The following is a 14,868-nucleotide window of genomic DNA, read 5'->3' on the forward strand; positions in this document are numbered from 1 at the left end:
AGCTAGCTCTTCAATTTTTACATAAAGGCTAAATGATGCCTTAAAGAGTTCTTTGTGTTCGTATGTATGATGAGTAAGACTGTGCTATGCTAATTCACACAATTTCGATGATTCATCTTCTTCCACACCCCCTCCATCCACTTGCCACAAAACTTCAACAGTTTTATCTGTCGGGTTCAGTTTGACATCTCATTCAGGTGATTTCGCTTGTGACTAAAAAAAAAAAAAATTAATTTTCTGTTTATATTCTGGCATGACAACCAGGTCAGTAGAGTTTACAATAAATCATCAATACAAATATTTATTGTATTTAGTAGTCACGGGCTTGAACACCGGTCCACTGAAGGAACATGTGCTATGCACTCTAGCTCCTGACCACTCGGCTACATCAGGCCTACCATTAGTTTACTGGTTCCGCATGGCTTCTTTATTTTTATTTTATGTACGATGAGTGTAAAATGGAAACGTGTCGTGGTTTCATTAGAGTAAGTTTGATGTTTTTTAGTAGACAAGGGCGAAACAATTAAAAAGCTGGCTAGAGAGCTAGGTGTAGATGAAGTGACTGTAGGATATCTGGCATTGTAAAATATGTTCTGTGCATGAGTGTCTTTAAAAATAAAAAAAAATTTACAAAATAAAAATACAGTAATAATAAACAAATTATCCTCTAGTCCACCCACACAAATTCTATAGAAAAAAGATCAGGTTACCTCCTCCACTTCGGGAGGGGTTCAAGCTCCCATGGGATTCAATTTCTACTCCTGACCAATAACACCCATCGTCTGGTTACCAAGCAAGCAACAATACAAATGCAGTCACGGGAAACTAGTTCCACCAGTAAATCACTCTGAAATTTGCCGTGCTTGTCATGTGGTGTTTCTTTACCTTCACCATAAAGATAATTACAGTATGTAATTACATATATTCTTTTTCTTCCAGTACATATGTATGTATATGTACTTCCTTAATGGCAGGAATGAGGGAGATCCTAGAGGGGAGAGGAACATTGCCGCAAGGTCAGTATACGAAAATTTTCCGTGTTAACTGAGTTTGACAATATCCGAGCTGTTCTTGGTCCACATTAGCTTGGATAATCAGAGGGATTATATGATAAAAGCCTTGTTAATCAATTCTGCCCTGAAGAGATTGTGCACTGTTCATGGGCTGGAATTTTTCTCAGTGTGGTCTGTGCTTGTTAACAGGAGAGACTGCTTCTACAGGGATGGGATACACTTAACAGAATAGGTATAAGAATATTTGTTGATGCTATCAAGGCACCAGTAAGTGGGCTGGAAAACTGCTAGGGGTGAATTAACAGTAGCCTCAGGCAGAGGTGAAAGAGATTATGCCTGCTTCTATTGGAATGAGCACCAGCCAGGAAAGCAAGGTGCTGGGGTTTTCAAGAACTGCTGTGAGTTATCATAGAACAAGTAAACACATTGATGTATTACGGTAACTAATTGTAAGAACAGGTGCATGTATGCTTGCATCACACCAATGCCAGGATCACAGTAAATAAATTCAATGATTTTGAAGTGCTGGTCAAGACATCAGAGGGAGATATTATTGGGATATCAGAGAAGTGGCGTCAAACAGATATAAGGAATGCAGAATCTGAATTTGAGGAGAACAAAGTGTGCAGAAAGGACAACAGGATAGGGAAGGAGGGGTTATGCTGTTAAGAAACAAAAAATCTAAGGCAGTGCATCCAGCTGACATAGTTAGCCAGTGCAATGTTGAGTCAGTTTGGTGTGACATAAAACACTGGTAGAGCAAAACTGAGAGGAGTATATAATATGCCTAATGACTCTGATGTGCACAACAAACGTTGTACAGAGAAATAGTGGAAATCAGAATGTAAACCGGTAAAGCAGAATGTCTTATAATTGGGAATTTTAACTTTCCAGATATTGACTGCAATAGCGGGTTGGTCACTTGCACTCTAGCAATATTTTGTAGATTTATTAGATTATTTGCTTTCTACAGCAGCATGTTCAAGAAATAATCAGAGGAGTAAAAGTCTCAATCTGATTATCAGCAGTGATTATTAATGCATTAAGAATCTGCAGATAAAGGAACCACTGGATGACAGTGTACTGATGTGGGATTTATTTAAAGATTTAACTACCATCAGAGGTAAAGGGAAGGATTTGTGCTTTCATACAGGTGACTACATTGGTCTCAGACAATTTTTAAATTCTATACAGTGGGACCAACTGATGATGTTACCAACAGTAAATTCTAAATGGGAAGCATTCAAAACTCAGAAACTACTAGGCTTTTTATATCAACTAAGAAATATGAATGTCAGATGACCTAATGAGGATCGCGGCAGAGAAGAAAAATGCATTGGATGCATATAAATTATCAGGAGAGACAGATGCCTATGGTAGATATAACATAGCCTGTAATCAAATGACAAAGGAGGTGAGGCAAGCAAAGGCAGATTACATGAAATCTTTGGCAAAGGATGCAACGAAAACAGTAAAGACTTTTTTACTTAAGTAAACTCTAGAAGGAAGTGGATAAATCAGATTGATCCACTTGATATTGATGGTTCAACTGTTGATGATCCTGCACAGATAGCTGACAAAGTGAATGAGTATTGCATCTACATTCATACACTCTGTATGAATTCTGTAGGTTAGTGGAAGCCAAAAGTTTATCAAGCTTTAACAGGGAACTAAATGATTCTATAATAACGATAGCAAAGTGGAGGAAAAATTGTCGAAGGTAAACATAAAAAAGGCACACCTGGTGTGGATGGAATATATCCAGTTATATTAAGGGAGGCTGCAAAGGAAGTAAGAAAACCCTTAGTCATAATTATAAGAGCATTCTTCGATTCAGGGGAAGTTCCCACAGACTGGAGATTTATTTAAAGATGTAACTACCATCTTTAAATAAATCTTTGATGTACAAATGTATCCCCAATTCACAAAGAGGGATCAAAGGGTGACACGAGTAATTACAGACCTATTAGTTTTAACTTCTGTTCCGAAAAAAAATAATAGATACACTGGTTAAAGAAGTGTTACAGGATCATCTAGATGAGACTGCAGTTATAGTTCAGACACAAAATGGGTCTATTAATAGGAAATCTTGCCTAACCAATTTCACTGGATATTACAATATTGTCACAAAGCAACTGGATGCAAAAAATAATTTTGATATCATATACACCTAATTCTGTTTTTACACGATAGATACGTTCCTGAAAAATACGTGTAAAAAAAAGACATTGTATTCCTGGAAGAAAAGAAAATTGGTTCCGGATCTAAAAATCAGTAAAAATAATTTAAAAAAAAAACACATAAAACTTTCGTTTTAAGCTTATTATTTTATTTCAACAAAATACACATAATAATATGTAATGAAAATGTATTAAAGTAAATTTGTATGCATATGAAATGAAAAAAATTCTTCATGAACAAAAAAAAAAAAAAAATCTGTTTTACACATAAGATTTTATTCATTTTCACTTTCTAATAATAAACAGTGCATACGTTTGCATACAACTGAAATATATCACTGCTATCACTAGAAATGTTGTGGACATCGTCTTCTTCCTCTATTATTGAAATTCTTTCTGTGATCTCTTGAGCAAAATCAGCACGAGTCTCCTCTGGTGCCGATGTTTCATTGGTTTTACGAATGAATTCAGTTATTAATCGTTGTGTTCATGTTTTGGTTAGGCCGTTATATAATTCTCTGTAAGAGGCTGTCAACAACTTCAGTTCACGTTGAAACTTGCCAGCGCGTTCCTCATTAGGATCATGTTTGACAAAATGATTACCTAATTTTCGGGCCTGTTCCAGACCTTCTTTTATTAAATCTGCATTTAGAACAGGATAATTTTCTTCATTATCACTACCTTCTGTGGGATAAGGAGTCCCAAGGCCAACCTCTAATATTTCATCTTCGCTTAGGGCTTTGTCGGTTAACAATTCATTGATATCTTCAAACGATAGATCATCGAATCCTTCTCCACCAATTTTTGTGCCATTGTAATGATGTTAGGAAATTCAGTCGTATTAGGGATGATGGATCTTTGCTTTTTACACATTGTGGCCAAACCGCTTTCCAACACACATTTAAAGTTGCTGGTTTTAATTCAGTTAACGCTAATCCAACTTGATTGATACAATCTATAATTGAGAATTTCTTCCACACATCAATGACTGTTAGTGTTTCATCATTGAGTTTGTCCAAAACGTGTTGGAATGTTCGTTTTACGTAGTATGTTTTAATTGTCACAATTATACCTTGGTCTAGCAGTTGTATCAAAGATGTAGTATTAGGTGGCAGAAATAAAATTTGTATGTTTGGTTGTTCCAAGACAGGATGGCCGGGTGCATTGTCAAGAATCAGAAGAACTTTAAATTTCAGACCTTTCAAATTCATATAACGTCTGACTTCTGGGACGAAACATTTGTTGAACCATTCTGTAAAGATAGCAGTGGTCACCCAAGGCCTTCTTGTTTGCCATCCCGTGAACAGGCAGTTTATTAATATCTACACCTTTCATTGAACGTGGGTTTAGGGCTCGATTTACCAGCAGTGGTTTCAACATACGATCTCCTGAAGGGTTGGAGGAAAATAATAAGGTCACACGATCCTTAGCTACCTTAAAACCACCAACAGTTTTCTGCGATTTGGCTACATACATTCTGTTCGGCATTCGTTTCCAGAAGAAACCAGTTTCATCTGCATTCCACACTTGATCAGGAGTGTATCCTCCATCTTCAATAATTTTTGCAAGTTCCTGCGGGAATACTTTAGCAGCGGATTCATCTGCAGATGCAGTTTCACCTTTAATTTTTATATTATGAAGAGCATTCCTTTTAAGAAACCCTGTCATCCAACCTGTACTCGCAGAAAATTCATACTTATTGTTTAACTGAGATGAAGTGCTTGGCACCTTTTCTTTAATCTGTCTGTAAATACTTAGTGCTGTTTGCTTAATGGCATTTCCATCTACTGGTACTCTTTTTTGTGACTGATCCTTTATCCATATTACCAGAGCCTTTTCCATTTTTTCCTTGACAATATCTCTTGTATATGATAATGAATTAACACTTACTTTTGTTCCAGAACATACCGACTTCCTAACTGCAGCTACATTTTTCTTAATAGTTCTTACGGTAGTTTCATGTACACCAAAATACTGTCCTACAGACGTAGCCCCTTGTCCAGTTGCAAGATGATCTAAAATTTGAATTTTAAGTTCCAAAGAAATCGCTTTCCTTTTCATTTTGGTAATAGGCGAATTATTCAACATTATATAAGGGCTACCGAAAAATATCTCAGTTAACTAATCAAAAAAGGTATGAAAAATTTGTAAACTTACAATTTATTGACTAACGGCAAAATTAATAAATTTTTATGTGCACAAATTTCACTAAAGATTCTTTTACTTTGAACGAGAGCTTACTACTAAATGTCTTCCGAAGATACAATGCACGAATACCGTAGATGTGCACCAAATTCAATAAAAATGTTGATGATTCATAGATACCTAGACGTACACATTGGTAAACAAAAGCACGCCTTTCAAAACGCACACACTAGCTGCTATCCAATCTAGTGGTGCGTGTAATATAGAAATGATACTAATATGCCACAAATAAAAAAAAAATTTCTTAGAATTTAGGCAAAAAAAAATTCATAGAAATCGTGTTAAATCAAAATGACTCGGGTAAAAAGAGAATGAAATATTTATTTTGAATTCATGTTAAATCAAATTTGTGTAAAAAAAGTTCATGCAAAAACAGAATTAGGTGTACTTGGATTTCAGGAAAGCTTTTGAAACTGCTGCACAAACTGGAGCACTATGGCATTAAGGGCAAGTTGCTGCTAGAGATAAAGGGATGGTGCAGTGTCGAGTCAGTTTGAGTGTGGGAAGACAGTGGTAATCAATGGACATTGAAGTTTGTGGAATAATGTTATTTGTGGAGGTCCCCACAGTTTGGTGTAGGGCCCATTGTTGTTTTCTATATTTATCAATGATACTGATGAAGGTATAACAGGCTTTAATGTCCAAGTTTGCAAACATTACGAAGGTTGGCAGGGTTGTTAATGACAGTATGCTACTGCAAAAGGATCTAGAGAAATTGAGCAGATGGGCTGAGAGATGGCAACTGAAGTTTAACATTAATGAGAGTATGCTACTGCAACACGATTGATCTATAAAAGTTGAGCAAATGGGCTGAGAAGTGGCAACTGATGTTTAACGTTGATAAATGACAGGTATTGCATACGGTGTTAGCAGAAACCATAGTGTAACCTACCAACTGTGGTACTACACTCAGGGTAGTGGAGAATGAAAAGAATCTGGGGGTAACTGTGTAGTCAGATATAAAGTTTTTTGAGTAATGAAGACAGGCTGCCAGACCAGCTCATGGGGTTTTGTCAATGATATACAGGAATTTGCAAACAAGGATAAGGAGGTGATCATTCCTTTGTATAAGGCAACGGTCAGGGCACACCTTGAGTAATGCATACAGATCTGGAGGCCTCATTTTAGGAAGGTTGTAGAGTTGCTGGAATGAGTACAGATAAATGCAATGAGATTGGTGAGGGGAATAAAGGAGTGCTGTTACCAAAAACACTCCAAGAATAAAGGGGATGCCCTTACCTTAAGTTCTGCAAATTATAGTGTGTGGAGACTAGGCACCTGTGAGATGACTTGATTGAGGTGTATAAGCCTTTTAATGGTTTGAACAAACTCAATGCTGATGGGATTCTTCCTCTTGCTCAGATTACAAACCCGAGGGGGCATAGATTCAAACTGAGGAAAAACAGATGCAGAATAGATGTGCAGAAAAATGCCTTTATTCAGCAGGCAGATGACTGCTGGAATAAACTTCCATCTGTCGTTGTGGAAGTTGACAGGTTAAATAAATTCTCAAGGAAGAACTGAACAAACTATTGGTGTCAATGGAGAGGTCAAATGGGAAGTGGTTTTTATTTTTGGCTGATGCTGTATAAGCTTGTTTTCTTGCATATATTTCACTACTAAAGCTAATATATATGAAAATGATGTGACAACAATTTCAGGAGCAATCATTGGAGTTTTCAAGTGTGTTGAAATATTGGGGTTTTCAAATGCAAGGTAGTTGATGTGCATTTCATAAGAGGAAACACTGGATGGTACTTTGGTCAGTGAGTGAAAATGCATTTTAGCAATGAACCAACAAATTTTTGCATGAAACAGGGAAAACCCATTGTTTATTGAAGAGGCTGGTGGCTGGCTGGTTGGTTGGCTAATTAAAGGATTCTTGGTACAAGAACTTCTGAAGTTAAAATGTGCCAGTTTCAATAACCATAACTAATTTGTAATTAACAAGGCAATTGGAATATTTGCATAAGTGCATACACACTCTTTTGGGATATACAAAAGGTTTTCTGAAGGTTGTGATTCAGTTGAAGTTGAGTGTATTAGTTACTGGTGAATATACCAAACACTATAAATTGCCCGAAAAAAGCTGTGTGCTCATGCATCATGCCAGGCTGACATGCATCATAACTGATGACTAAAAAAAAAAAAAAAAGAAAATCACTGTCAGTAGAGATCTGATTGAAGAAGCAGCTATGAATCCCATTTTCCCAAGCAATTATCATCAAGAATTAGGGTGTGCTCCACGATGGTGTGCCAACAAGGAACTAACCTTCAAACAAAAAACAAATAAACAAGCTCTCTCTTCATCTGAAGATTTATGACCAGGCAAAGGATAAGTAGCACTGGAATAATTGTGCATTAAAAATTCATCCTAAACATAAAAGTGAAACACTGCACTCAGAGATTTTGCATTGTCTGAGAGAAGTTGTCTAAGAAAACTGGCCACAACTGCAGGATAACAAGAGATGACTTCATTATGACAGTGAAGCCTTACTAGGAGAGCATAGTGAAATACCTGAAAGACACACAGATGCCTCCCTCTCATTAATTAGTCCTAATTAGCATATCATTATCATAGTGGCAGACAAAAAAAAACTGCATCACTTGTGAATTTTGCAAATAATGTTTTGCACTGCATTGTGGGTTGCAGAAATGTTCGAAATGCATTTGTTAGATGGGATATATATCTTTGTGAATGAAATTCAATAAAAAGACTCCACCTGATATACCTAATTGCCATAAATATGACAAATCATGCAAATGGCAATCATGACAACCAAACATATATGTTATTGCATTTACGGGTACAAACTGAAAAGACAAGTTAATGTAATAGTATTATGTACAGTAAAATACTATCAAGTATTATGTACAGTAAAATACTATAAAGTATTATGTACTGTAAAATACTATAAAGTATTATGTACTGTAAAATAAGTCGTCAATATTTTGTTGTTCCTCCTTGAGCTGCAATTACAGCCTTGCAATGATCTGGCATAGAGTTAATCAACTTCTGGATATACATTTGTCCGATTTCATGGTACCACACTCTTACAATGCTCTCGTGCAGCTGAATCTTACTTTTTGGGCTCTTCTGAGCAACTTCAGATGACATTATGTACCGGCAATAGGTTCAACAGGGTTAATTATGCACTGTTACCAGACCAGTCCAAAACTGTAAGGCCAGCATTTCTGAGTTATGACTGCACCTTAAGGGAGGAAAACCGAGAGAAAACATTGGTGTAAATATGTTTTAAGCCTGGTGAGACAAGACAAACTCATTATTAAATCTAAATACCATAAAACTTACAAATTTTCCTGTGTGACAAGGTGCTGAGTCCGACTGAAAAATGCAGTTTTGGACGTCTGTGTGGTGAACCCTAATAACATATCGAGGCAGTGTTAGGTGGGTTGGAAAACTGCAAGCTTGGGAGGGGATACAAGGACTAACAGATTAACAGTAGCCACTGACAGAGGTGAAAGTGATTCTTGCACTGCTTCTATTGGAATGAGCAGAAGCATGATAAACAAGCGGCAGGATATTCCAGAGACTGCTGGGAGTCATTGCGGTACAAGTAAACACATCGGTTGTGTTAGGGTAGCTAAGAAAAAGAACAGGTGCATGTATACTTGTGTGTACACCAAGGCTAGGAGTTTGGTAAATAAATTTGATGAATTTGAGGTATTGCTCAAAGCATCAAAGGTGGATATTGTTGGGATATCAGAGACGTGATGTCACACAGATATAAGGAAGGCAGAACTGGAATTTGGGGAGTACAACATCTACAGAAAGAAAAGACAGGATATGAAGGGGGGAGGGGTTATGCTATTAGTTAAGAAACACATAAAATCCAAGGAAGTGAAGCCAGTTGACATCGCTAGACAGTGCAGTGTCGAGTCAGTTTGGTGTGACATAAGCATTGGGAGATCAAAATTGAGAGTAGGAGTGTGCTATAGGCCTAATGACTCTGTTGAGTATAATAAGAAACTGTACAGGGAAATAGAGTGGGCCAGTAAATCAGAGGCAGATTACAAGAAATCTTTGGCAAGGGATGGAAAGAAAAACAGCAAAGAGTTCTTTAATTATGTAAACTCTAGAAGGAAGGGGATGAATCAGATTGGTCCACTTGATATCGATGGGTCAACTGTTGATTATCCTGCTCAGGTAGCTAACAAACTAAATGAATATTTTGCATCGAAATTCACACACGGAGTTATTCAGCGAGGGGAATGCCAGAGGTGTATTCAACTCTGGCAGTAAGCTAAATAATCTTGTAATGACTGAGAGTAAAGTGGAGGAGAAACTGTTGAAGATAAACACAAGAAAGGCACCTGGGGTGAATGGGATCTATCCAGTTATATTAAAGGAGGCAGCAAAGGAAGTAAGCAAACCTTTAGCCGTAATTATGAGAGCTTCCTTGGACTCAGGGAAGGTACCCATAGACTGGAGATGTGCAAATGTGACCCCAATTGACAAAGGAGGATCAAAGGCTGACACAAGTAATTATAGATCTGTGAGTTTTCTGTTCCAGGAAAATTAATGGAGGCACTGGTTAAAGAAGCACTGCAGGATCATCTAGACAAGACTTCAGTTATAGCTCGGACACAGCTATAGTATCCAATTTGATTGGATACTATGATGCAGTCACAAAAGAACTGGATGCAGGGAATAACTTTGATATTATATACTTGGATCTTAGAAAGGCTTTTGACACTGTTGCACATGGAAGACTGCTGCACAAATTGGAGCAGTGAGGCATTGGAAACAAATTGCTGCTATGGATAAAGGGGTGGCTGGGGGGGGAGAAGACAGAGAGTGGTAATCAACGGACACTGCTCATCATGGACTAATGTTATTAGTGGAGTCCCTCAGGGTTCAGTGTTGGGTCCATTATTTTTTCTGTATATATAAATAATACTGATGATGGTATATCAAGCTTAATGTCCAAGTTTGCAGACAAAACAAAGGTTGGCAGGGTTGTTAAGGGACACTACTGACCCTATGCTGCTGCAACAAGATCTGGAAATGTTGAGCAGATGGGCTGAAAGATGGCAAATTAAGTTTAACATTGACAAATGTAAAGTACTACATATGGGAAACAGCAACCCCAGAGCAACGTATCAACTCTGTGGTATTACAACACTGAGTGGTAGAGAACGAAAAGGACCTGGGAGTAATTGTGCAGGCAGATATGAAGTTCTCTGAGCAGTGCAGATCGGCTGCAAGAGTAGCTCATGGTGTCTTATCAATGATAAGGAGGTGATTATTCCCTTGTATAAGGCAATGGTCAGGTCAGGCCACACCTTGAGTACTATATACAGGTCTGGAGGCCTCATTTCAAGAAGGATGTAGAGCTGCTGGAACGAGTACAGAGAAGGGCAACAAGATTAGTGAATGGAACAAAGGGTTGTTCTTACGAAGAAAGGCTTAAATTTTGCAAATTACAGTGTCTGGAGACTAGGCACCGGTGAGGTCATCTGATAGAGGTGTATAAAGGTTTGAATGGTTTGAGCATGCCCAATGCTGATGGGATTCTGCCTCTTGCTCAGAATAATCACCTGAGAGGGCATAAATTCAAACTGAGGAAAGACAGATATAGGATAGATGTGTGGAAATTTGCCTTTAGCAAGCGGGTAGTTGGATGGTGGAACAGACTTCCATCCCTTGTTGTGGAAGTTGATAGCCTAAATAAATTTAAGGATCAGCTGGCCAGGTATTTCGAACGAACGGAGGGGTGAAGTGGAAGTTTTTTTTTTTTTTTTTTATTTTGGCTGATGCAGCATAAGCTTGCTTTCTTGCATCATATGCCTCTACTAATGCTAATGCTAACCAGTTTCAGGCACTTCTCCAAAATAGCAGTGTAAGTTTCTGCATTCACCGATGCATTAATAAACTTAATTTCCCCCACCCCTTTGCTTGCTATGCATCCTCAGACCATCTGACCGATGGGAAACTTTACAGCCGGTGTTATGCAGTCAGGATGGTATACACCCTAATTTTGTATGTCTTCCTCATTTTTATGCCTCCGATTTTCGTCTTCTGACATATTGCTTCCCATCCGAGCCATGCAGGTTGAATTTCGATTCGTCAGAAAAGATGATGGGGTCCCATTGCTCTTTTGTCCATGAAACATGCATTTTAGCCCATGCAAGTCGCTTCTTCCTCATTTGTTGGATCAACAAAGGCTTCTTGGGCAGATAGGCATGCAGACCACATTCTGAAAGCTGTCTTTGGATAGTTCGTGCACTTGTTTCAACATTAGAGGTCAATTTTAGATCAGAAGCACTAGCATGGTGATTATGAAGGCATAGCCATTTCAAAAATCAATCTTGGGAAGGCACAGTCACTCTCTTATGGCCTGATCCAGGTCTTCTCTGCACGTCACCGGTTTCACGCTTTAATTTCAGCAACTGAGATACTGTTGACTAGTGGCAGCCTATTTTATCAGCGATGGCATGTGTAGAAAGGCCTTCCTGGGACAGCAACAGATACACGTTTTTTTCTTGGTGTCAACTGAACATATGGAGCCATGTGTTGCAAGAGACGCATTATCTGATGCAATACCTTTGCTTTGCGACAAACAAAATGACTGTAATCAAACAATATCTTATACATTCCACTACAAATGTTACTTTTTTTTTAAGGTGATACAGTTTTTTTGTCTGCCACTGTATGTATTCTCATTAATCACTGAATTATGAACGCCTACCTAATACTGTGTTGGGCCATCATTTGAATGGCTAACAGCTGCTATTTGCCTGAAGTTGGCCATATGGTTTGCTACTACATTGCCTGCAAGGCTTTATCTAGTGACGGAATAAATTATGGTTGTATGCACATACGCATCACTTCCTGTTCCAAAACATCACGTAGATGTTCAACTGAACTGAGTTCAGGTGATTTTTGGAGTGACACTTCACTGTGTTCCACTCAGGCACACTACCGGCCCAATGACACGGCACATTATCGTCTTGGAAGGTCTCGTTTCTGTCAAGGAAAAAATGCTGCCAGCAGATCTCACCAATGAAACGTTGGTCCATACATACCAGTGGTTCCAGTTCTTGCTAAGAAAACATACCCCTTATTAAGCAACTACCACTATCTACCTAAATAATGGGCACCATTCACTTGGGTCCACGAACTCGTGTTGCTTGTGCCATAAATGAAAGCATCTGTTGACATGTTGTTGACACAGCAGCATTTGCCACTGATGATGATCAATTGTGAGGAAAGGGTGTCTCTTGGGTTGTCTGCTGTGGAATATGCTGTGGTATTGTATTACAATGTCAACTATTTCACAGGAACCTGCCATTTAGCCCATACAACGTGCTGCATCCTATGCTCACCACGAACCTCTTTTTGTGAATTGCACAACCTCTTTGGCTTTTTCTACTGTGAGCTATATGACATAATCCATTACAGATGGGGTGGCCACAATTCAATTCAATTTATACTTGTTTAACCTTGCATAATCCTTTAGATTTCTGTCAGCAGGAGGTGGTTTGAACTGTTCAACGCCATTCTTCATACACCTTAACCACAGTGGGCCATGAGCAACCAACAAGATGTGCCATTACCGATATGGAAGCAGCCACCACATGAGCTCCAATCGTGCCCTTTTGAAACTCAGTGATATCTTTACTACATTCTATAAAATGCTACTTTAGGCGCCTCCATAGTCAAGTGGGCAGGAGCAGCAGTGCGTAGCACACGCTTCATGATTAGACTGGGGTTCAAGCCCGTGACCACCAAATAGGGAGGATGTGGAAGGACAGGGAATGACCACCGCATATCCCCAGCCCGGATAAAGGGTGAGGGTTGGCATCAGGAAGGGTATCAGGCCATAAAAATTTCATGCCAAAACAGTAAAAACGCTGACCTCATATACATATAATGGGGAAAAGGCGAGGACAAAAAAAAAAAAAATAAATAAATGCTACTTTGTCACTTTGAATTGCACAACCCCTTGGGCTTTTTCTACTGTGAGCTATATGACAAAATCCATTACAGATGGGGTGGCCACAATTCAGTTCAATTTATACTTGTTTAACCTTGCATAATCCTTTAGATTTCTGTCAGCAGGAGGTGGTTTGAACTGTTCAACGCCATTCTTCATACACCTTAACCACAGTGGGCCATGAGCAACCAACAAGATGTGCCATTACCGATATGGAAGCAGCCACCACATGAGCTCCAATTGTGCCCTTTTGAAACTCAGTGATATCTTTACTACATTCTATAAAATGCTACTTTAGGCGCCTCCATAGCCAGGTGGGCAGGAGCAGCAGTGCGTAGCACACGCTTCATGATTAGACTGGGGTTCAAGCCCGTGACCACCAAATAGGGAGGATGTGGAAGGACAGGGAATGACCACCGCATATCCCCAGCCCGGATAAAGGATGAGGGTTGGCATCAGGAAGGGTATCCGGCCGTAAAAATTTCATGCCAAAACAGTAAAAACGCTGACCTCATATACATATAATGGGGAAAAGGCGAGGACAAAAAAAAAATAAATAAATAAATGCTACTTTGTCACTTTGAATTGCACAACCCCTTGGGCTTTTTCTACTGTGAGCTATATGACATAATCCATTACAGATGGAGTGGCCACAATTCAGCGATCACCGAGTCTATATATACATACTTTATTTTTTTTTTTCTTTTTAAGTCTAAGCAGTCTTACCTCTTTTGACTTCTGGATAATCTTGTCATCTATGTCAGTAATTCCCATTAGCAATGCAACTTCTATATTACAGAACTTTTCAAGTATCCTTCTAATTATATCAAATCTGACATAGGTGCTACAACACAAAATAAGTTATTTATATCAAAACACAAATTATATATTCCAACTAGGTTGAATATTCTTAATAAAATAAAATGAAATAAAATAAAATGTATACAATTAAATATGATTAGGCATAAATAAAATAATATAAAATCCCATTTTAATGGAACATTATTTTATTTTATTGATAACATCATACACAACAGCAAAGCCACAGGAAATAAAAAATTAAATAAATATAATAAATTTACTGATGTATTATACAATTTATACTTGTTTATTATTGTATACTTACAATAAAAACAAGTATAAATTGTGAAAACTGGGGGAGGGGTGGAAATAATCAGGTGACATAACTCAAGAGTCCTGGAAATGAAGGTATTTGAACACAGCTTTACTGAGTTGTCCCACATCTCACCCTTGGAACATATCTAATTCAATCATATTTGCAATACTACAAATCTTGCAGCCATTGTTATAGTACAGAGAGAGAGTAGAAGGGAATTCAAATTTTTAATTGGAGTAAATAGGTAACTCTAATGTAAACTAGATAGCATAATAAATATCACTGCATTTAGGAATCTATTAGATAGTGTAATTAATTAATTACACACTCTAATAGTACTAACCTTGATAATTAATTAATTAAATTTATTAATCTTATTAATTTTCATTGTT

At 37.9% G+C, this 14,868-nt stretch overlaps 1 protein-coding gene across 1 annotated transcript in view; it reads right to left on the reverse strand.

The window, feature by feature from the left end:
* Window positions 1-14,868, reverse strand: part of LOC150085546 (putative cysteine--tRNA ligase, mitochondrial) — a 322,579-nt gene that overhangs the window by 233,279 nt on the left and 74,432 nt on the right. Inside the window, exon 3 of the mRNA XM_090373333.1 lies at window positions 14,086-14,203. Within this exon, the coding sequence (XP_090229459.1) occupies window positions 14,086-14,203 (118 nt within the window). The remainder of the gene's footprint in view (window positions 1-14,085; window positions 14,204-14,868) is intronic.

Source organism: Mastigoproctus giganteus, chromosome 5 (assembly GCF_048544385.1).
Source record: "Mastigoproctus giganteus isolate SK-2022 chromosome 5, ASM4854438v1, whole genome shotgun sequence".
NCBI classification, from domain to species: Eukaryota; Metazoa; Arthropoda; class Arachnida; order Uropygi; family Thelyphonidae; genus Mastigoproctus; species Mastigoproctus giganteus.